General features: G+C 41.2%; 1 protein-coding gene and 1 long non-coding RNA gene across 2 annotated transcripts in view; one reads left to right on the top strand and one right to left on the bottom strand.

Annotated features, from left to right (window-relative positions):
* nrg2b (neuregulin 2b) overlaps positions 1 to 23656 on the top strand; it is a 55203-nt gene extending 31547 nt beyond the window's left edge. The window contains exons 5-12 of the mRNA XM_046030689.1: positions 6582 to 6640; positions 10235 to 10258; positions 13168 to 13270; positions 16614 to 16743; positions 17782 to 17909; positions 20567 to 20782; positions 22183 to 22366; positions 23177 to 23656. Of these exons, the coding sequence (XP_045886645.1) occupies positions 6582 to 6640; positions 10235 to 10258; positions 13168 to 13270; positions 16614 to 16743; positions 17782 to 17909; positions 20567 to 20782; positions 22183 to 22366; positions 23177 to 23653 (1321 nt within the window). The 3' untranslated portion in view covers positions 23654 to 23656. The remainder of the gene's footprint in view (positions 1 to 6581; positions 6641 to 10234; positions 10259 to 13167; positions 13271 to 16613; positions 16744 to 17781; positions 17910 to 20566; positions 20783 to 22182; positions 22367 to 23176) is intronic.
* LOC123957701 lies at positions 4403 to 23642 on the bottom strand. The gene is made up of 3 exons (XR_006821871.1): positions 23222 to 23642; positions 12232 to 12351; positions 4403 to 4569 (listed from the first exon to the last, which is right to left on the bottom strand). It is a non-coding gene; the product is annotated as an uncharacterized LOC123957701 (long non-coding RNA).
* Positions 23657 to 24925: the final 1269 nt, after the last annotated feature.

Genomic DNA, 24925 nt, shown 5'->3' with positions numbered 1-24925 from the left:
AATATAATCAAATATTTACAACAATGTGAGGGGTGTAGTCACCTTTGTGAGATACTGTCTGCTGTTTACTCCTGGATTGTTGGCCATAGATTTATCTTTACTTGGCTCACAGTTGTAAAGTTGACAGGATGCAGGAATCGTGTGGAAGCCAACCGACACTCAGAAGCTCAGACACGCGCATGAACACCTCACTTTGAACATGTTTAGAAGGTGCTTCGCTTCTGTACAGGGATAATAGAGTACAGAGTAATAGTTTAGGACATACACAGCTCAGGCCTTACAAACTTCCCTATTTTCCTCTTTTTCTCCTCTTCTCTGTCACCATATTTTGTGTTGTCCCCGTAGGGAGGAGACAGGCAAGCTGAATCTGAAAGATAGTAGTAGTGATGCCATAACTATTTTTGCACTGACACAGACCAGGAGTGGTTAATGAGTTTCACTACATGCTAAGTATCTAGTACTTCTTCTGTTGTTTTGAAAGAAACTGTGAACATAAAATGCATCACTTCCTGTGAGTGGGAGGATTTTTCCCAGGAAACAGCTACCAGACTGGTAGGTTTTAAGAACAGCAAGTGCAAAGATGTCCATGAACTCTTTATTAGATAAATCACTGCTGTGTATTATCAACTTATTACAGTCATTTATTTATAGTGGCACCTGCAGAGGCAAGTTATAGCTAGTTATAGTTATAGAATCTTAGCTAGTGTAGTAGAGGTGGAAAATGGCATCATATTAACAGTTATCGGGTTGCATTGCCCTTCTTTGGTATACATTACAGTACTTTGTATTAACCTATGAAAAAGTCTGTGTTTTCTACTTCATGAAACATATATTTTCCAAACTGGAGGTTGTAATCTTTCAGTTCCAACTTGCCATACACTGGGTCATTTTGTAGATGTGTAACAAACACTTCCTCTGACAGCGTGGATAACAGATGGCGGGTATAGTCGTGCATGATCAAGAGCTTTGTTGTTATGCTTCCTGTACAATTGGATGTATCTGCTTGATATCCATCCTTAGATGCTTTGGTGTCTGTGCCAGAGTTTCTTAGTTTCTTCATTTCCATCTCTCTCTCTCTCTCTATGTATATATATATGTGTGTGTGTGTGTGTGTGTGTGTGTGTGTGTATATATATATATATACACATACACATACACACACACACATATATATATATATATATATGTGTGTGTGTGTGTGTGTGTGTGTGTGTGTGTATATATATATATACACATACACACATATATATATATATATATATATATATATATATATATATATATATATGTGTGTGTGTGTGTGTGTGTGTGTGTGTGTGTGTATGTATGTATGTATGTTTCTATCCCTTGCTTCCCCTCTTCACTCTCTCTATCCCTGCATTTCTCTCTATCTCTCATCTGATGTACCTTCCGGTCATTGCTGAAGGATAAATCAGGATTTTTTTTCATGGTGCTGACAAGCAGAAAACTTTGTTGGAGAGGGTGCATATAGACATTACAAGCTGCGTATATAGCAATTTAGGGGAACAAAATATGCAGGATTGTACAACCTTCTGTCCATGACTCTGCTACATACGGACACACTGCATATTTCAAGAAGCTACAGCAGACCAGCCAGCAGTTTCCAGAGAGTTACTGTAGCTTCTCAGCTTTGTCATCCTTTGTTGGCTTGTCTGTTTGGGTCGTTGGAAAACAACATGTAAATAAGACTGCTGTCTGTAGACTGTCTGCTCGGCTTGTTCACTTTAGAGATATGTAGACCCCTGCTCATACTCACATACAAAGACACTCACGGTTCTGCACAACAGCTGCAAATGAGTGCACTGCGTGGAACTGGCAGACAGTAAAAATGGTTAATATCCCTGAAATGTAAGGTGGTATTTCCAAGCTCGTTTGTGCATGGAAACGTATAATCTCCTCTTTCCTGAAGGGGAAAGTAATGCTGTACTGCAAAATGGAGTCTGTAGGTTAAAGTGGAGGACAGCACACATAGAAAGGCACCCTGGCTAAAACAGAGTGTGGAGGTTTAAGTGGAGATCAGAACATACAAACATTGCCTCTGGCAAGCTGTTGCAGATAAAGCTTGGCGTGTCTTGCTTACTCAAATTTCCTTTCAACCTATGTTATAGTTTTTTGTGTAGAGCTGCAGATAGATCTGATTCTATTTAATCTGAACTTTGTTGGTAAACTCTAGTCTGGCAGCCAGCAGAAAACATTAGCCCCTGTATTCCCAGCTATAGGTTGAAAATGCCGAATTATCCATTTGAATCAATAAAGTTAATGTAATCAAATCTAATCTGATCCTCAAATGTCATGAGTTCAGGCTATTATTGATGTCTGAACATAATGTCCATCTCTGTGGTTTTTTTCTCTCTTAAATCTGACGAGGCTTTATATAAAGAATATAACAAAATGAATCACAGGCTTTGCTTTCATTCAAATGGCTGGAACAAAAGGTGTGCTGGCTTTCTTTTCCTCATGGCTGCAAGAACAGTAGAGTCGGGGAAAAAAGGAAAAGCAAGCACGGGCAGATAAATAAAGGGTGGAGAGAAGAGGGGAAATGCGAAGCAGAGAGAGAAAGAGAAAAGGCAAAAGGGAAAAGAAATGATATACAGTAAAAGCTCTGCCGGCATAGGGCTGCTTCAGCTCAGAGTGTCTCCCACCTCTCTCTCTTTCTCTCTGCTCTATTTATAACTCTATGGGAAATTGCTGAGTGGGCTCTTCCGAGGGTTTTTGCTGTAATTGATTCAAAATGCAAGTTGTCTCTTTAGTGGTGAGAAAGAGGAGAAAAGGATACCCAGTAAGTTATATGGACAGTATACACATGCGGTTAAGACTAAGGTCCTTGCGTTTAAGCTGGATACATTTGTTGACCCGATACTTAATCACTGTAATAAATACATTATGGTCGTGAGAGCCAGAGGGCTTCGGTTATCCTATAATGACTGTAAGAGGGCCACACCCAAAAGATAACTGTGGTTCATCCACAGTATAAGGTGCACTGCAGTTGGATCACATTTTCTGTAACATGCCTATTTTTCATTTGACTGCAGTTAAAGTTGATTTGCTATAAATTATGGCAATGCAAATATAAAATCAATTATGCCTGGCTGGATAAAAGCCATGACACCCATTATAATACACAATTCAAGACATTTCAGCTTCTCAAAAAGCTTTTTTTATTTTCAAGGACATCAGTTGTAATGAGGTCATGTAGTGTTTCATTTAAAGAGCTGATAAAGAATAAAAGAAAGGCAATACCTATGCTTAGCGTCAAAGTATTAAAAATTACTTATATTTTGGACCATGTACATGCATAAATTTTCTAGTTACTGTGATGCAGTGAGGAGCCTACTTGTTAGTTTCAGTGTTATGAGTTTGATGGCTGATGCCAGAATATGAATCATATTCAGCCCGTGGTATTGCTGACAGCTCGCCACCCATCCAGAAACAAAACACCACATTCTGCAGCTGCATGTAAACTGTTGCTGTTATTTATGCCCAAGAAATACCAAAACCTATTCCAGCCATTTTCATGCTCACACACTGTGGAAGGCTGTCTCTCTGTGTGCTGTGTGTGTGTGTGTGTGTCCCTCTTATATTTTTATTCTTGTAAAAAACTGTTGAATTTTACACATCTCCATTTTAGCGTTTGTCAGAAGGTCATTTTGACAAGTACTCATTCTCGAAGGCTCAGTTTACAGGGTTCACATTATGCTCATTTTCAGGTCCATAAATTTATTTAGGGGTTTTACCAGAATAGGCTTACGTGGTTTAATTTTCAAAAAACACTGTATTTCTGTCATACTGCACATTTCTGCAGCACAACTTTATGTCTATTGACTGCCTGGGGGGTATCTAACATTTGGTAGGGAGGGTGGGGGTGAGGGCTGGCAGATGTCTTGTCACTGTGTGTGCTGCAACTCGGTGCGTTTCTCCGCCAGTGTTTGAGGGCGTGCCACACGATCTGCTAGGCAAGCATTACGACACGTGTTACATAGTGACGCAGATAGGTTACGGAAGTAAAGGATGAACTACAAACGAGCTGTTTTCAGGCAGTTCAGAGCAGTGTTTTCTGTGGGAGATGGTAACTCCCTTTGGGCTTTTTCACTTTGCAAACCTATTACATCCACACAAAAAAAGATATAACACAATAAAGGAAAAGGAAAAAGGCAAATAGCATTATATGAAAAGTTTGTGAGGGTTACCACGCTTCCACACCAGTCAGCATTACACAAATCAAGGATGTTGTTCTCAATGGAGAATGCAGCATCACTCTCCGTAATCACTGCATGTGCATGACTGAACAGGGTACTGCTTTGATTCCCTGCTGCCCCCCCCGCTTCATTAATCTTTGACCTCAAAATATTCTACAGGGAACATTTGTTAGCAGACCAGGAAGTAGATGAACAGTAATTCAGTTTTATTCAGAACACAGATAACAGGACTTGGGGACAAAGCGAGCGGGCTGGAAGGAGCAGGGGTCTCAGGCTAACTAGGGCATATTTATAAGTCAGGACTCTATCTAGGCTGGCAGGCAGCGTCTCCAAACATGACTGAAGTCTCTCTCTGTAAACAGGCAAAGGAAACTGGCGTTAGTAAAAAAAGGAAACAAGAATCACTTAGGCAGTAGAAAAACACAGAGGGCCGGAACGCATGTTATCGCAGAATGTTAACTGACGAACTGGCAGGGAGTGACTGTAGAGCCGGGGTTTTAACAGCATGGGTTGACTGCAGGCAGTGAGCCAGGATGACACGCCCAAAACACACAGACTGACAGACAGAGACAGACAAAGACAAAGGGGAGGGGAAAACACAAGAAACAAGAGGATGGGGAGAAGGCAGAGCCACTCCTAACAACATTCAAAGACATTCTGAGTACTTATGTGTTGGTTGGAGTACTAACCATAACTGTAACTCTACACTGCATCATATTGATAAAGTTATACACATAGCAGAAAGTATCCAGGCAGCCAGTAATGCAATATGTTTGTTTACAAATTCCATATTCCATCCACATTTGGTATGTTAATAAGATAATATATTTAGCACGCTATTCGAGTCAAGTATATTTTCAGTATTTTTCTATTAACGGTGGATCAAATCACTATGTGTAAAAGGTGTCTCTTGTGGTGACAAACACACAGAGAATTATCACCTGCAGCTTCCCTGCAGTAGAACGACAGTTTCTTTTTTCTCGTTGTTTGGGATGCATGGGCCGAAACCATATTATTTTGGTTCACTCTTACAGCTCTCATCAGCCTTATTTCCTACAAAAGCAGGCAGCTGTTTTCAGTGGGAAAAGCTCTGATAAACCCACTGTATGCCACATGCTCAGCACCAAACAGCAGACGTTTGCAAAGTTTGCAATTACCTTGTGAAGAAAGTAGAAAATGTAGCTGGTGGAGACCAAAAACAGAGCTAATATGCAGAGTGTGAATATTTGATTTAGTTTCATCAGGTTCCCAGGAACTCAAAATGAATGTTAATGTTGCTCATTTGCTGGATGTGTAAATAGGCAACTGTTTACTAACACGTTTTTCTTCCCATGTTGCTTAACATGCACTGGCTAGCATGTTAGTCAGTGAAAATGATCCTGTTACTATAATAGTAATCTACAAATCAGTTAGATTGATTTGTTAATCTTGGATAATGTCAGTTTTGAAATAAAGGCCTGCATGAGAAAATGCATTTATTAGGGAGAAATTGAATACAGTATGAAAAAATGGCCAGCCATTAATTTGAACATAACTCTGGCAGCATATATTCAAGAAAGGTTTTCTCCCTTTACTTTGCTGCTGCTTTGGGCAACTTACGACACATGCAATGTCTCTCTTTCCCCGCCCCTTATGGCTCATACCATAGACTTTACATTGAGATGATATCATGTGCAAAGAACACTTTGCTGAGTCTGAGCAAGTTGTACAGGCAAACAATGGCAGTATAAATTGACTTTGTCTGCTGTTTTACCGTTTTTACAGACATATTTTATAATGGACATCAAAATTATGGATGTCCATTATAAATCAGATCTACTTAAAAGTTTCCCTTTGCTTTGCTTTTCTATTTCATCATGGTTTTGGTCTGGATTTAAGAAATTAATGCAATGAATGAGAGGCCATAATCTACTACAAGGCAATTGGTTGTGTGTGTGAGTTTGTGTGTGTGTGCTTGCGGTCATCTGTGTTTGTGTATGAGAGGGGTTGGAGGTTAACGACTGTACGCTTGACCCCTCCTACTTCCTGCACCACCATCACATGACCCTCATGACTGTGATGATGTCTTAACTGTAGCAGTGATGTCATATTGATGCCGGCAATGTCACGGTATGCAGGCCATCTCTCTCTCTGTAGTTGGTGGACTGTGCTGTTTCTAACCCCTCATCTCTCTGCTCTCTTATGTCTCCCTCTTTCCCTTCCTCTTTATTTCCCCCTCTTTTCTATCTGTCTTTGTGTACTTCTCCTTCTCTCCTGCCTCCTGTTTTATCCCCTCTCTTCCCTCTGTATCTTTAACCCTCCCCCCCCCCCCCCCCCCCCCCTCCCCCTCCCCCCCCCCTCTGTGTCTTGTTTTCCCTCCATCAGGTGTCCCAATGACTATACGGGGGACCGCTGTCAAAACTCCGTCATGGCCGGTTTCTACAGTATGTCCATTTGCTCTTGTCTGTCTCCTTCTCACTGAGATGCTGCATGCTATGGGGTTGGGTGGAGGGAGCGCTGTGTGTGTGTGTGAGTGTGTGTAATTGTGTTTGCAAACCTGCTCTTATGTTTCATGTAAGTTAACGTGTGTGTGTGTGTGTGTGTGTGTGTGTGTGTGTGGTGGGGGGAGGGTGTAAATGTGAGTTTGCATGCCTCTGTGTCCACCCCTTCGTCTGCCTGTCTCCCCTGGTTCCTCTGTGGTGCTCCTCTGGACACCAGAAACAAACAGTTGAGATATTTTAAAATCTACACGTAAGATATTTTTCCCACTAGTCCATCTGCTTTAAATCGTATTTAGAGCATATCACATACTGGATGTCGAGAAAGCTGCATAAAAAAGTATGGGATTAGAGCAGTCGCATAGTAACAAATGTCAAGCTACGTAACTCACAAAATACAATTCACAAATAAATGCAGAGTGATTGTATCTGTAAATCTGTATCTGTCCCTCTAGTTTACAACTCTGATATCATCATTTGTATGTCAACTAGCCACCAGTTACACTTGCCAAACAAGCAACCAGTGGTTTGGTTTGGTTTGGTTTCTCCTTCTCCTTCTTCTTCTCCTCTTGTAGTTTAACAGCTGTTGGCATCATAATCTGTATTGTTGGCATCCATAAATGTTACATTATTGGAAAAGCTTGTTCATGGTAATTTTTTGTGCGACACCAATGGCACGGAACAACACTCTCAAAAGGATCCACACGAGTAGGTGGAGATTCACAAATATATACCACTGAAAAATGGAAATGATGATATACGAGCTGTAAATTAGAGCCACAGGTACAGATCCAGATTTACGCATACAAATCACTCTGCTTTTATTTGTGCATTGTGGTTTACAAGTTACGTATCTTGACAATTTTTTCTTATTAGTTAGGAGACTGTTCTAATCCCATTTTTTAAAATAAAGCTCCAGACAGCTCAACAATCAGTACCAAATTTTAACGCTGTGTTTACGCTTACATTTTAAAATTCTGTATTTTTAAGCTGTAAATTGCATACAAATACTTTTGCAGCTTGATCCAGAGAAGTGCATAAAAAGAAACAGAGGAGACAGAGAATTAACACATTAAGCAATGCAGGAGGTTGAAGTTATTTTTTTTTATTGGATTTATTGTCACTTTTCTTTGTAAGTGGTCCATTGGTGCTGCTTAGATTTCTATGTTCTAACGATCAAGGCTAAACTATGTGTGATAGGAATTATTAATACTAGTCATTTCTCTATGCTGTACCTCTCTTATAAACAAAGAAAAATATTGATTTTACTTTAAGGAGTAGGAGCACGACTGACAATTGAAGGCTTTAGATGGAGAACACTGTAAGTCCTTCTGACATTGTTTTGAACAGCCGCCAGTCATTACGAGAAGCTACAGTGTGTCCAAAATCCAAATTATTTGGTAAGTGAATGAGAATGAGATTTAGGCTTAGAATATGTAATTTTAAGTCTTAATGTAATGAGATTTGAAAACATCACTCATGGTTGCATCTATCTGAGAGCCAGTCCCTTTGTGATATTGATTTTCATATAAGCCGAGTTTCTTCGTATCACGTCAGTGAGACCTGTCCTAAACTAAGAGAGGAGTAACCCCACAGCGGTGAATGTGACAACCTGCTGTTTTCACCCTGAGCATCCATGGATCATCTGATAAAATCTCTCATTATGGCATGTGGCTAAATTCTGCTTGAAATGTTTTGGGATTGACTTCTAATATGTTCAAAATGGTGTCACATGTTTTGCTTTTCATTATCATGTGAGTGAAGGAACAGTTAGACATTTATGTGAAATACACTTATTCAATGTCATTAGTAAGTTGAATATTAAGCAACAGCTAGGAAACGGTTAGCATAAGCATAAAAACTAGAAACAGGGGGAAACAGCTAGCCTGGCTTTGGTCAAATGTAACAAAATGCTCTAAAGCTCTGTAATTGTTATGTTATCTAGATTGAACTAAAATGTGAACTAACATGTAAAAACTACAAGTTGTGGTTTCAGGAGCAGTGTTATCCTGTCTTGATGTTAGTCGGAGGTTACTTAAAAACCAGTGGTGCTGGTAGACAGTTGTTTTTTCTACCTTGTGACAGAGTGAGGCTGGCTGTTTCTTCCTGTTTCCAGTCTTTATGCTAAGCTAAGCTAACAGTCTCCTGGCCCTGGCTTCATATTTACTATACAGAAACAAGAGTGGTATCGATCTTCTCATCTAACTCTCGGCAACAAAGCAAGTATGCACATTTCCCAAAATGTCAAACTATTCCTTTAAATCATAGGGATGCAAATGAGGGCATGTGTTGTCACTCTCCTGTGATTGCATGGGCAGTGACACTGAAACAGTATTGGCAAAATCAGATGAAAGAAACTGCTCCTCCCTCCACTGGCTGTGTCATGGTTCTGTTACTGGCTCAGCAATCACAGAGAGATAAAACAGAGGGATTAAAATGACCCTCTTCTTCTTGTTTCCAGGGGTTAAACACTGTTGCTACACGCCATGTTGTCTTGCTTTGCTGTTTGTCTTTTGCGGAAGTTTCCACACTGAATAATGTCCAATTTTTAACCAAGAACAGGTTTTACATCATAATATATCATACTATGTAATGTCTGCTTATTATGACCCCATCATCAAGCCTTGTCTACGCGCTGAAATCTGTCTTTGTGACGTTGTGCTTTTGTTTTGCATTGTGATCCTCGTTCAGTCAGTTAAGGGAATACTTTCTGCTGTTTTAAATACATGCTGATTTGTTACTGCCTGCTTTTCTAGCGGTACAAATGTAAAGCACTTTCAAAATGCAGAGTAGTTAAGGTTAGGGTGGACAGTAGATTGGCTGGCTTTTGTATGTGAATCTCTCCATACGGCCAGTAATGCATGCAAAGCCGTGGAAAATTGCAAATGCCGAGATGATTTCTCTGTAAATCACATGAAAGGTTATAATAGCTGTACGCAGCAATAGTGGGACAAATTGCTATACAAGAGGTATGCCGTAATCAATGCAAAGGCACACAATCGCCATTAGTCAAATGAGTTACAACACCCACCCCATTTGCTGTGCCAGTCTCATCGACTGTACTGTGTTTTTATGTTGGAGAGTAACTCACTGCTTTTAATCTTTTGTTTTTCTTGTATTGTTTCTTTTGTTTTGTTGTTTTCTGTCCAATGTTGTTTACTCCAGAAATGAGGTCTAGTAAATATAGCAGTAAGTGATGTGGCTTCTTGTTTGTCCGTCTGTCGCTGCATGTCTTTTCCTGCCTGTTGGATTCTCTTTCCTTCTGCATTTGGTTCATTTTTTCCCTTCGCTTTTTGTTTGGTTCCGTTGTTTGTTTGTTTTCTTGTCATTTCTGGGGGTCACAGAGCTGAGGCTGTCTGGGTTGTCTGTCTGTTACTGGACGGCACACATGTCAGTCACCATGGCTGACAGCACTGATTAACTCATATCCTGGTTCAGCGTATACAGGACATGAAAATACTATATCTGCTCCAAAGTGGACACTACACCTGACCCTATCTGTCTCTTTCCTTTTACCACGACAACTTTCTGCGCTGGCAGAGCTTCTCAGAATTGAATTTATGGGTATGGAACATTATTATTCATTTTGCTGTGCTTAAAGGGTTTGCCAAGATCCTCTCACAGTCACACATTATTGTGCCATCTTCTTTCTAAAACCAACAACTGGGTCTCCCTCAACCTGTCCCTCTTTTTCTCCTGCCCACTAACCTGCTTTAAATACATGTAACATCCCTTCTCTGCATGCACTCCTCTTACATTCTGACAAATTTGGAAGAGTAGACTTTAGAGAGAGAGAGAATATTAACTGGGAAGGATACATGAATGAAAGAAAGTGCGGAATTATAATTAAAACACAATGTAATGGGCCTTATACAAAACAAAGTTGTGTTTGTCTGGACACCATATCGGAGCAAATGTTACCTTCTTTGTCCAAAAATCAGAGAATGTTTCACATCATCTATAAATACAAATAACTGGCTCGTCCTCAAGGCTTTGGCAATGTGCATATTGGCTTCAGCAGCCTGTCGAATAAAAACATGCAAGCTGCGAGTATTTTTGCAAAGCGTTGCCAAAAGCGAGCAAAAGGCCTGACCACATAGTCTGTCCTTATTATTCTGCCCTTGATTGACTCAGTGTCAGAGTCAAGAGCTCGCCTGTCCTAAATCACGATTGCTGTTGGCTCCACTGTGCCAGCGAGCTCGCCTTCCCATTTCCCTTTGTCTGTATCAGTACCCTGTGACACACACACAATGCCGGGCCAAGGCTCTCGTAGGCTTGTCAGTCCCCAAAGAGGCCCTTTATTTAGAACCCCCACGCCCCCTTCCTTCCTTCATTCCCCTTCAGTGGCGTGTCTAGAGCTTCTTGAGGGAGGGGAAAGGTAAGGTGATGAATTAGGTAAAGGGGACAGTTTTTGATTCATAAGCACCTGTTTCAAGCTGTTTTCAGAAATTATATCAGAACATTCAGCTCTCTGATGTATTTTTACCTTTTTCTCAATTAACCTTCGCTAGAACCACAACTAGATACACACAGAGAGATAGTCTTCAACTAGTGATTGCTCATAGGTATCACTGTCTTAAGTGGACTGCTTAATTTTTAGTCCGAACTGAGAAGAAACTTTGAAACTAACAAATATTTGAGTTTATGACATTGAAAAACAATGATTGGTCTTCAGGGGCTTTAATTCAGCCATAACTAACAATCCAAGGGCCTCTATAATCCTGTTTTAGTTGATAAGGGGACAAAGTCAGGGCAGTCTTTGGTTTCTGGGGACTAGCTTCTCCCTGGGCCTTTCTCCTGGACACGCCCCTGCTCCCCTCTCAGCCCCCTTCCTCTCCCTCTGTCTCTCTGTTTTCTCCCTCCTCACCACTTAGCCTTTTCTGCTTTTATTCCCTCCCTCTTCCCCTCATGTTCTGTTTGTTGCTCCCTCTGTCACTGTGTCGTCTCGCTTGCCGTTCTGACACAGAGTGTTACACCATAAAAGGCCCAGAAACCAGAATTAACCTAGACAACACCAAGATGGTATTCACACTGCGTCACCACAAACCTGTAAGAACTTAATGAGTTTAATGTGGTGCAGTGTAATGTGATCCAAATCGGTCTAGAGATGTTCTCAGCAGCAAGTCACCAGCAAACGCTTTTGTAGACAAAACTGTCAGAGGCGTTGTCCGCAGAATTGTTAGTGAGCAAATAGTAAAATGTATGCATTTTGGCTATGTAATTATAATTAAATTAAATAGCTTTATAAGGAATAGTGAATAGTCTTTTATGGTATTATATTTCGGAAGCCAAAACAGTCTTAATAATAATAATTATATAGATAATTATTACATAATATTAATGAAAAACTCCAAGACAACGATTATAAAAACTGTTATGACAACTCGCTTCCAACATCAGAAAAATAACTGATCCCATAGTATTTCCACCTGTTTTTCAAACCAAAACATTTTGGAAACTAAAACAACTTTGATTAATCTTGGCATTAGGTTTAGATTACTAAACTACTGTTTAGAAAGTGACTTGTTTTTGCTGACCTCCAGTGGTTTAATGTCTCATCTTGCTGCAGTGATGTCCTCCAGGACCCTGTGGATCCAGGTGCAACAGGCTTGGAGCTTTCAACCACAGAGGGCAGCAATACACTGCTTTTAAACAACCTTTAACAAACAAGAGTTGGAGAATAATGATGTTTAGACAAAAAATGAAAACCTCAGCCTGTTAAGTCAGATGACCTACCATATGACCACCAAGGGGTCTCCTAAAAGCCTTGATAGAGTATGAAAACATTACCGTTCATGCAATCTGCAGGAATGTATACAGATAATTGAAGCTTATGTATCCCTTTATAATTAATGTCAAAATAAAATAGAAAACATTTGATAACTTTTGTGACAGTTACAGTTATGGTGTGCTTTATGAATACCTAACCTTCATACTGTCAGCCCATTGTGGTGTTAACACTTTTAACACTTATTTAATTTTTGTCTTTTGTTGATTCCATCCATACAGGCATGCATTCAGATCCCCTCCAGTGCCATCTGTAGCATTACATCCCCATGGCCATTGTAAAAACACTTGTGTAGGGACAGCAGGAAGTCTATGACAGGATTCAGGTTTACAGCTCTGCTTTTTATCATAATATTTATAATCTTGTAGAATAACTCCTGTGTTGTAGTGGCACTGTATGACTAGTAGAGTTAGAAGTGAAAGGCATGTGACATGACAAAGCAGGAGCTGTTTTATAGACAGCACAGGGGATAGGATGGCAGCAGATAATAGTGAGTAACCTGTTTCTGTAGTTACCATCAATGGCGTAGCGCTCATGCTGTGTGTGTGTGTGTGTGTGTGTGTGTGTGTGTGTGTGTGTGTGTGTGTGTGTATTCTTGTCTGTTTCATGATTGTGTGTCTGCAACGCATGGATGTGTGCGTGCATGTGTGTGTGTGTGTGTGTTTGTATGTGCTTCCTTCCACAGAGGCTGAGGAGCTCTACCAGAGGCGGGTGCTGACGATCACAGGCATCTGTGTGGCGTTGTTGGTGGTTGGCATCGTTTGTGTGGTTGCCTACTGCAAAACCAAGTATGTGTCTTTGAAGAAACGATAAATGACTCCCCATTCATGAAAGACTCCAAACCTATAAATTCACCTACTGCAAATGTCCTCTGTGGCGGACATATTATTACAGATATATATGACATTATTAGACAGCAGCTGATGCATCACTGAGTAAGCAGCATTTTATTCTTGTAGTTGGTCGAGTTGGGGCTAGTTTTAACTACTTTATGTACAGTTAGTTAGTGCAGTGGTTCCCGACCTAGGGCTCGGGCCCCTCCAAGGGGTCACAAGACAAATAGATGATTAATGAAAGAGGAAACGGCTCATATGGTGTCTTTATTTTTGTTATTTTTATATAATCATTGCTTTAAAATACTGGATCTGTAAAATGTAGAGGGGAAACGTCTCTTTGGTAGAACTGCTTACACATTATAGACACCTGAAACGTGACAAGGAGCCCCAACTAGTCACATGAGACTCAATGGCTACGACCTGCAAGGCGAGGTTCACGAGACTGATGGAGACTACAGAAGGCTTTGCTAGCTTTTCTGCAGTGTACTGTGCGAAGAAGCATACAACAAAACACTTAAAGGGACTATATGTAAGTTTTTCAATGAAATAAATCAAATTTTCATTGCCTTATTGTCAACGGGCTCAAAGTACACGCCTGTTTTCTCCATTACTTGCATCAGCCACTATTCTGATTTTAATGTGAGGTCTCCGGGTCAGATTCAGCGCAGATTATCTCAGACTACAGCGACAACAAGGCAGCTAATGACATGCAGTCCACTAACACCATAAAACAACCAGCTCACAGCAAAACACAGGCTCCACGAAAGGATACAAAACAACAATAAACGTTTATGTGCTGAAGCCCATCAGACCAAACAGGTTCAGATGATGTCGAGTAAGAACAAAGTGATCATTAGCAAAGCTGGAGAAACACAGAGAAAGTCACGTTAGCTCCCCAGCTAACGCCGAGCACTTGCTAATGTTTTCCGGTTCAAAGTTATATCACTTTCCACATTACTTCACCAACTAATGCGACGCATGTTACTATCCCCTGTACCACTGTTGATTTAGCCTGCAAGAAAGGATGTAAAGGCAAAAAGCAAATGTGGAACGATTTCTTTACTTACGTTAGCCTATAGTGATGCAGCCAGGAGCAGCCAGCTAACGCTACAGTAACGTTAGCTCCGACCTGCCGCTGTTTGCTTCCTAACGTTCAGTTTGTTTATTGTGTTTTTACCAATACTCAGATACATAGCTTCTCCACCTCTCCGTCGCTGTAATTAACGTGACCCACATAATATAAAACACTGCAACAAAACGGTCACAACAACCCAGAGGAAGAGCCATCCACTAACATTCTTTACAGTAAAGTTACTTACTGCGGTCTAACGTTAACTGTTATAAAGACACAGTCCGTTTCATTATCATCCAAAACATGTAGCTGTGCTAACATTGCTGAGCATCCGGTGACAGATTCACAGATAGTAAAGATGATTACTGAAAAGCAGCAGGCGAGCTAACGATGTAGCACGTCGGCTAAATGCAGTAAATGTAACGTTATCATGTAACGAGCATGAATTAGTTCAACCTGCGGTTGATAAAACTATTACTGTAACGTTGCAGTGGGAGTTTCCCTGAGTTTCCAGTAGTGATGTGCGGATCGATCCTAAAGTATCGATATTTCTGATACCAACGTTTCCTGCTCTAGGATCGATACTCATATAAAAGAATCGATATCTAAACTTAGTCATTTGGAGTAAGTGTGTGATGTTGTAATTATACATGGTTGATAGGAACTACTTTTCCTTCCGCCTGTCAAAGTCATGCTTGCGCTAAGGCTCTGTGACGGATCTTCTTTGAAGTGAGCCGCTGCAGCCCTTTACATTTCCCATGACTGAATACTGACTGTAAAAACAGTCACGTCTGGCTGTATTTTAGCTGTGAAGGTAATAATGTTGCTCTGTGTGCAAAGACAGTGTAATACTTTGGCAACACTGCAAACTTCGCTAAACATCTGAGATTAAGTCTGTCACAACAATAGGATGATGTTATGAAGCGGCAGTTCTGAGCAGGATATTTTTATTATTAAAGAATATGACAGTAGTTTGATGTCTTGTCATTATGCAGCTATTATTTTGAATTGGTAAGGCTACAGCCTACTAGTTATTTCTCTCCTAAATATAGAAACGGGAGGGGGGAGGTCACATTAAACTAGAAATAAAAAGTATTGGTATCGGTATCGACAAAACCAGCCTGGGTATTACTTGGTATTGGAATTAAGTGGTATCGCACATCACTAGTTTCCAGCTCTGTCTGTTCTCCCTGTCTGTCTATAGCCGCTGCCTTTTTTCGGGAGTATTGAGCAAATATGTGGCTGGCTGCGCTGAATGAAATGTATGGCGCCGGACCGGTGTTGATCTGCCTCTGAGACGGGGTTGAAGTAACAGAGCCTGAAAAGCCACAGCCTGCATGCAGGTGTTTCTGCGTTTATTGTGGTATTTCTGTATGAAAGTGGTTGTGTTTCGGATTATGCTCCCTCATGAGTTCAAGCGAGCTGAAAACTACATAATGCCCCTTTAATGAAAAAGAACTATAATAATAATAATACTAATTGTTGAGTTGGCAATCAGTCACATAACCCTCGCCTTGCAGGTCATAGCGGTCTGTCAAGAGTCCCCTTAACTAGTCTTTGCTTTTTGGTAAAGGGTCACAAGCAGAAAGGTTTGGAAACTATCTGCTATCAAATAAATGTAATGGAGAAAAAAGTATCATACAATGGAATCACTCAAAGTACAAGTACCTCAAAACTGTACTGGACTGTACTGGACTGTACTGGTGTAAATGTATGAAGTTACTTTCCACCACTGCTGTAGTAAATAATTCACTACACTACATCTGACCAGGTAAAAGATAAATCCTTAGTTGCTTTGTCATGTTGGCAGCATGATCAAAAAAAGAGAGAAGGGTCCAGTCTTAAACAAATATAGAATAATACACAATCACAAGAAGTTGGTCAAGAGCCTTCAGTTATTAATAAATCCCAACTGCTCTTCACAACATATTTTTATAATCTTTAATTTTGCTGGACCTCCATTCCTGAGCATTTTACAGTGAATACTTTCATCCCAATAAGTGGCCAAAAGGTGTGCAATAGAGAGAGGGTGCTGCAGTGCTGTGATCATAAAACGATCGTGTGATGAGTGAAGTTCTAGCAGAAGAAGTAATGAAAGCTAAAGACAGCAATGGAAGAAATTTTTAAAGAGCAATTATAGTGACTAGCAAATGATATCAGTCACTGTCTCTAGTTCAGCACTTTGCCAGACCACTTATTGTTCCTTCATCGCCGCCCCTCCAGGAAGCAGAGAAAGAAGATGCACAGTCACCTACACCAGAACCAGAATCAGTGTGTGGAGCAACCCAACCGAATGCTGGCCAACGGACCCAACCACCCCGGGCCTGGTCCTGAGGAGATCCCCATGGTTGACGTGAGTCCAAACAGTAGAAACACACAGCAGAGGCATGTACAGGTGATCCTGAGGCCAGATTTAACTGACAGACTGGAAGTAAAGTCACCTCCTGACAACCCTGCACTTCATGCTGAGAGGAACACACAATAGGTCATTCCAGATATAAGGTTTTCAGAGGCAGAGCTGCTCTCAAGGCAAAAATAAATAAGGAACCATAGTTTAAAAATGAAACAAAAGTAACTGCCCGATTTAATGTCAAAACGAGGAAAAGTTAGTCAGTTTATGGCAAGAGGGATAGGTTTCATAATAATTGCTTTTTTTATTTAAGACGCTGGTTAAACATGCAATTGGTTCCAAAGTGGGTGCAGTGTGCTGTGGTTTTGTTTTAGCTTCTGGTACCTAACAATAACAATTATACAGTACAACAATGGCAGAGACGCCACACTTTGTCATCTCCAGGCTGACTTCGCCTTCCCATCAGTGCACAGGATTTGCTGAAATAAAACCAGATAAATCAGTGCCTTTAATTAAATATTACTTTCCTATAAATAGGATTTTGGTGTCAAAATGTTCAGAATACCCTCATATATTCATTAATGCCAAAGTAGGGACAGAGGAGGTCCGCAGAGCCACCGCTGGTTCATGTCTTCATAGGTGGAGTTACTCAAAGACTTTATTTAGCTTTGGCACTCAGAACTCTGCCAGCTATTTTAGGCTTCAGAGCGATTTTTGAGTCCTCATGCAAATAAAACTCTGATCCCCCGACAACATGGAAAAATACAGTGGCACATAGCTGACAGATGTTAAAGAGAGGGCAGAAAACGCCAACCGTTCTCTCTGAGAAGTAATGGGGATGAGTCAGCATAATGGCAGCAATGAAAATAGTGAAGTGAGAGCAGTGATGAGGAGTTAAAACAGATCTGTACAGAGGAATACTCTCATCATTAGAAATCTCTTTGTATGTATAATTTATCTATATTTACTGAATGAAATTGGTATTTTAAAAATTAAAACATAGCGTTATTATGTGTTTATGTATGTGTGTGTGTATTGCAGTACATCTCCAAGAGCGTCCCAACGACAGAGTGTGTTATCAGCCACGGAGCTGAGGGTGCAGGCAACTACGCAGGCAGCCGAATGTCAACCCGCTCCCACCACTCTACCACTGCCTCACATGCTTCTAGGTAGACATGCACATGCACATGCAGATGCAGATGAGCACGTATACATAGGCCATCATAGTATGTTCTCTATTCTTAATTTGTCTTTCAATAAGAACCCAACTGTTTTCATAGGGACTTGTTTCTTTTGTAGGAAGTAGCTCCAATGAGAACTGTTGGCAGGAAGGTCTGCGGATTATCCAGAGGAACGGAAAAACTGTTTCTGGAAAGAAATATTCCTGTTTAAGTTTGTAGCGAAGGGAGAGAACAGACACCCCACCCGGATTCAAATCTAGGTCTACAGGGTACCAATCGTCTACCCTGTAGACCCAGGTTTGGATCTGGGTGGGGTCACTTCTCCCTTCATGACAACGTTTTTTTAATGTCATTTTTAAATGCCTTTGTACCAAAAATAAAATTCTTATAAAATTTTTATTGGGGTGGCAATAGAAACCTTAGAGACAACTATCTCAAACTACCTCATACCCAAACCTAGACAGCTCAAGACTCGCACTGGAAACCTACAAGTGTTGTTTGAAGAATGTTTCGTTCATTTGACCTAATCTTGTATATGACTCAGGAGGAACGAGTAGTCTGAGGGAGTAATTTGTTCATTTTCACGCATGCGTGAATAGTCTTGGACTCTTAAGTTCACTCGTCACACGGCAGCTGCATGGGCTCCGTCAGCACAGGAAACAGAATTGATTAGTTCACGACTCTCAGCTGTGGGTCTCTGGGTTTGAGTCGTTCATTTGTCACGTGACAGTTCGGCTACTGTGCAGCAGGAATGAACTAATTGTTCACCACTCACATCACAGTCTTTTGTTCATTCAGCAGGCTGAGTTACTGCCAGCGCCGGAGAATGAGAGGAAAGTCGGTTGTCAGGTAACAGTCACTAGACTGATTACAGTGCAGTGATGTTGTGCTATAGTTTTAACAGAGCCATTCCTTAATTTTGCTAGCGTTTGCAGCTAACAGCTGATGAGAGTTGTTCTGGGTCCGCTCCACTTCAGCGCCCTGACAGGGTTCTACCGGGAGCCGAATTACCTCCGAGGTCATCTCCTCTCCAAAACAAACAGACCCGGTCATTAAAACATTAAAACACAGCCACATAGCAACGTTAGCGTTAGCCCTGTGGTGTGTTTACAGCTAACAGCTGATCCGAGTCCGCCAGAGAACTCAACATAACTTTTCCTTTTTATTTATCAACAGAGCCGTGCTGTTGTTTCACAGCTCTTGACTGGTGAAACAACATCTTGAGCGATGTGTTCATGTTTGTTTCTCTCTGTCAGCATAATCCGGACCTGATGTGGCCCATTCTGCGTCCAGACCTGCCAAACTGCTGCCTTTATATTATGTGTTAATATTTCTTTGTTCCTCTCTCTGTGCTGGAGTTCTTATAAGAACTTGGTGGCTTTATCCAGATTATTATTAAACCCTTGACGCCGATTGTCGCGAATTCGCATCATACCTCTTCCTTGCAGACTGCAAGCCAAGATAGCACAAGGATTCCCCCAATGCCTGTTGGTGCATATTCGATATGTACCTAGGAACTATTTGCAAGCCCTGGTTTCTCGTTTATGCCTGTTGTCGCTAATTTGCATCATACCTACACATACCTGAATTTATCTTTTCTATGTTTTAAAGACAAATTAACAATCTTCACTTAATATCAGCTTGAAAGCAAATGAAAACACAAATATTTTTTTTAATTTTTTGATTGTAAAAAAATTCAGGCGTTAAGTTGGGGTTAAATTGGTTGAATTTTAATAACAGTGTGTTTTATTCATCTAGTGTGTTATTACTTCAATATATTCCTCGCAAATCTGATGTTAATATATAGATGTTGCGCATGGATAGGAACGTTAGGCTGCTATATGAATGAGCACTTTAGAGATATAATGATAGTAATTACAGTTATATTCATATCGCTGGTCTGGTAGTATACTCAGGAAACATTGTGAAAATGGACGGATTTAGCCGGAGTAGTGGCGATTGAATATTGATAACATATTTATGTGGTTTTTACTTGGTTTGAATTTGGTTGTGGCTCCATGGGGCTTTATAGAACGATGATAGAGAAAGATCAAGAGGTGAATGTGTGCATTATACTTTGTCAATTAAAGTAAGCCAGGCAGCCTTCTGTGTTTGACAACTGCGCTGTTTTTTAATCGCCCACTAGAGGGCTGCAGCGCTGCAGTAACCAGCCTAGTTCAAATGAACGAAATGACAAAAAAAAGAGATTAGTTAATTTTAATGAACAACATTTGATGACTCGAGTCTGTCAAAAGAGTGACTTTTCCCATCACTAAAACCTACACCTGAGAAAAATATGTGGTCTTTGGCTTGATGATGTTCCACTTGCTTCACCAGCCACTTTTTTTTACCTTGTCATGTCTCTGTCATGCTGAACAGGTCGTGTACAGTCTGTGTAGAGTTGCACAGTTGGCTATTGATTGTCAGTGCAATCTGCAGTACTACCAGCTCTGCCACCTTACCCAGAGTGATTTGATTCAGTGTTTTATATCAAAAATATCACTTGATGATGTTTTAATATACCATGCATGTGAACATTTTTGAAGAATAGTCTCTTTAACTAGCATTCCTTCTTCCTCTGCATCCTCCTGCCTCCTCAGTGCTGTAACCTTTTAAACTTGTTCTGCTAACACCCACACCTGCAGACACGAGGAGCAGACGTGGAGCATGGAACGAACAGAGAGTATGAACTCAGACTGCCAGTCAGGTGGGCTGTCCAGCTCTGTGGGAACCAGCAAGTGCAGCAGCCCGGCATGCATGGCGAGGAGGGCCGCCCACTGGGGCTGTACAGACGTGTCAGGACCGGGTATGCAGTACGGGGATTCCTATGACTCTCTAAGAGACTCGCCTCACAGTGACAGGTAGGGAGGGTGGTAATGTGTGTGTGTGTGTGTGTGTGGGGGGGGGGTTAACTCTGTCTTTGTTCATTCTACAACACTTTTGCTTTGTTTAGTTTTTTTGTCAAACCAGCCCCTTTACTCTTTGGCGACCCCAAGTGGGAGTTAATTGTTAGGAATCTTTCAACATGTCGGTCACCCAGATACTGTATATTGTAATGTGGCTTCATAAACCAGTACTGTCCTGGGATCTAAATGAGATCTTCACATGTAGTGGTAGTGAAGGTAATGAAACAAAACAAAAAAACAAACATCATTTGTGAACTTTTTGTCAAAAAGTAAAAAGAAGCTCTCACTTAGTTGAGTCATTACTGTCATTCTGTGAAGGTCAGTTATTTAACTACATTTTAAATAACTTTGGTGTTAACTCAACCTATTTTTTATATTTTAGTTAGTGGTTTCCTCCATGTCCCAGATTGCCCTCCGACTAATAAACAGACTTGACAGTCCTGAGCTTAGCTATGTTTGTATCACCCGTCTGCAACACAATAGTACAGTTACTTGCTATAAAACATGGATATTCTGTCAATGTTTTCACACTGAATAACTTCTAAAGGAAGCTTGGAGTTTGGAAGTTTGGAGGAACGATTTTAGACCTTTTTGTTTTGTAAAGCAACTTGTCTGTACAACATAAAACAAGTGGTGATCTGCTTTGTGTCTCCCTGTTGTGCTTCATATGCCATTTCAAACAACCTTAGAGTTTCAGTACATTTTAATGCAACAAATATGTAGTTCCCAATAAGCATAAATCATTTTCCTGCTGAATTGACTCACTCTTTGTTTCAGAAGTTGGCATCTCTGCTGTGGCAAAACTGTGCATTAACAACAGAGTTAAACTTAATAAGGTGCAGCAGTCTGGGTATGCCCCAGCCTCCCGGCCCTATAAAGTGTAATAGAAAACAGATGTTTGGGACTGACAAGCTATCAGTGTGTCAAAGAAGTTTATCTCATCGCCTACTTTTGTACCCCACTGATTTGTTTCATGACCTTTCTGGTGATGTGTACTGTAAGGTCACTCGTAATCAAACTACTTGTACCTTAGTGCCAAATCAAAAAAACACATGCAAAGCAGAAATGCAGTTAAACAGTCAATTCTTCTTGGTACGTTTTGGCAGAAAGCATCAAAGACTAACATAATGCTAAACATGAATATATTAAGTTTATGTGTTTCCAACAACTTGTTGCCACTTACAGCTTTGTGTACAGTTTTAAAGTTAGTGTATTTAGTTACCCAGACATTATTGTTCATTACAGTTGTAGCCATGTGCTAGTTTGGGTGGACTGTTACGTCAGCACATTTGCATGTACGTGGTCGAGGTGTGATTCGGACACTGCAATAATTTGCTGTCATCTTTCCTGTCCAGGTATGTGTCGGCACTGACCACGCCAGCGCGCCTATCTCCAGTGGAGTTCCACTACCCACCATTGCCGCCCCAGGTGCCCACTTTCCAGATCACCTCACCCAACACAAGCCACGCCCTCTCCCTTCCTCCCGCTGCTGCTGCCTACCACAGAGAAGATGATCAGCCGCTGCTACGATGCCCCGATGTACGTAGGCAAATATAGTACACACATGTCAATGACTGGAGCAGCACAGTGTTCGTGACAACATGAATGTCAGTTAATGGAAGTGGCTGTTGATGTCCTATATTTTTTCATTGTCAACAAAAGACCAAAATACAACATACACTCAGGCCCAAGCCCATTTTTTCATACTGGAGATGTAAATCTTTACATTTAATATATTCAGTTCAGTTATGTTTATTATTTTTTTATTTATTTATTTATATAGTAAGGACTGAGTGAAAATCAATGAATTGTATGTAAGTAATTTGTGAATAACTCCAAATGGAGAACTATATAGTAGATAATGGTAAATGACTTGAGATCTGACTGGGAGATACTATATGTATGTAGGTAATGATTACTTAAAGGGGTTATATGTCATTTTTCAATGAAATCACTTATTAATAAATCAAAAAAATTCAGACGGCAGTTAATAGTGCCTTATTTGGGGACTATTTTCAGCTGCGGATAACTACACATTTGGTGCGCTAGTGAGTATTTATGTATGTATTATATATTCGGGATCACATATATAATACAACAACAATCAGTTTATAGATCAACAATACTTGTTAGTAGGTTGAATTAATTGTTGGTTTTGCTTTTTTCTTGGGATTTGTTCTTAATAAGAAACATATAAGCTAACATATAACGAGACTTATCCTTTAACCTGATGATTCAGGTCCTTGGCATCCACCATCAATGCTTTGAGCAAACCACTGACAAACATACTTTACATTTAGAGTAGGCTAAACAGTTTCTATTAAATTCTCTACTCTGCTTTCGTTCTAGGACGGAAGTTTATACAGGCAGCCCCGGCGTCCACGGCGACCTTACCTGACGGAGAGCACAGGAAGTCTACCATCAAGCCCCTACCGTCTCCCTGACGACGAGGCCTACGAGACCACGCAGGAGTACGCCTCTTCAAGGGAACCCATCCGGAGCCGGCGACGCCCGCGTCGCAACCGCCTCAACGGACACATCTCCCAGCGTTCAGCGGGCCTACGGGACTACAGCTCACAGAGCTTCAGCGAGTCAGAGGAGGAGGAGGAAGAGGAGGAGGAAGAGGATGCTCACGGGGAGAGCACACCTTTCCTTAGTATGCAGAACATGAACATGGACCCGCCCTTAACCGTTCCGGGTTTCCGTTCGTCATCTGGTGCGGACACACGGACTCCCCGTGGGCTGAGTCGGCCGGGGACGCGCAGCAACGGGCAGAGCCGCGGCTCCCAGTCGCATCGCTCCAAGGCTGACAACATGCCCCTTTAAGACTTAAACACCCTCCCCCCCCCCCCCCCCCCCCCCCCCCCCCCCGCCCCCCGCCACCCACCCCCTCCACTTCACACACTCCCCTTCCTCCTACACACAACCAGTGGACTAGAGACCTGCACCTAGGAGAAATATTTTTATTTTGTATAACAGACAGATATTCTAAACAAATGAAATATTTATTTTCATTTCAGCAAAAATTGTCTACTAGCTAACAGCAAAGACTTTTTTTATAACGGGGGGGAATATTTATATGTAAAGTTTTTTGATTTACAGCATTATGAGAGATGAAAAAATAAGAGAATTACGTGCCAATTTTTTCACAAGTTAGATAAATAGAATAATATTGTGGTGCCTTTTGCTGTATGCTGAAGTCGGAGGTCCCATTGAGTTTTTGTAGCCTTTCTTATAAAGACTCCTCGTTTTTATAGAGACCAACCCTCTTCCTTCCTTTTGCTTTCGTTCTATCTCTGATTTGGGATCTTCCTCTTTTTGAACTGTGATCTGATTATGTCATCATGCAATATTGATTCCTCCTGTGTAAAAGGTGTCTGTTTACATGAGTATGATACACGCAAAATGCGTTCGATTCACAGGGACATTAGTCACTGACGCAACCGGATGTGTAGGGTAGTTTTTCTTGGATGATTTTTGGATGAATCACATCGGCCATTTGTGTCCTCGTTCGCTGCCTCTCCGTCATTTGTTGTTATTTCTGTGAAAACAAGAGTGTTCAGATTCCTGTGTAGGTGTTCAGGGTGCTGCCATGACATTGGTGGTGGTTGCAGTGTGTGTGTGTTTGTTTCACGTTCGTATGTCCCGTTGGGGACTTTAACCTGAATGCACACTGCACAAACCCTATGAGGACTTGTGTCACCGTGGGGTCAAAACTTGAGCTTGATACTGCTTTTTGAGGGTTGACTTGGTTTTAGGGTTCAGGTTCCAACCAGGTTAGGGGTAGGGTTAAGGTGGGGCATGTGGTTGTGCTGGTTAAGTTTAGGGTAAGGGGCTAGGGAATGCAGCATGTCAATGAGTTGTCCTCACGGAGATAGTGGAACAAACGTGTGTGTGTGTGTGTGTGTGTGTGTTTGTGCGTGCGTGTGTGCGTGCATGCCTGTATGTATACCTCATGAAGCCTCATTTGGTTTTTCACCTTGGAGGGTGTGGTCTCTTGTTTGACTGACATGCTCCTCCCACCAATCCTCACGCTGCCAGAAGCTCCATTGCACTGTAAGAACCTCCCTCCATGAGCAGTCATTGGCCAGGGAGCTG

The sequence above is a fragment of the Micropterus dolomieu genome, linkage group LG19 (genome assembly GCF_021292245.1).
Source record: "Micropterus dolomieu isolate WLL.071019.BEF.003 ecotype Adirondacks linkage group LG19, ASM2129224v1, whole genome shotgun sequence".
Lineage (NCBI taxonomy): Eukaryota > Metazoa > Chordata > Actinopteri > Centrarchiformes > Centrarchidae > Micropterus > Micropterus dolomieu.
The sequence above is the reverse complement of the archived record's forward strand: the minus strand, read 5'-3'. Positions and strand labels throughout refer to the sequence as shown.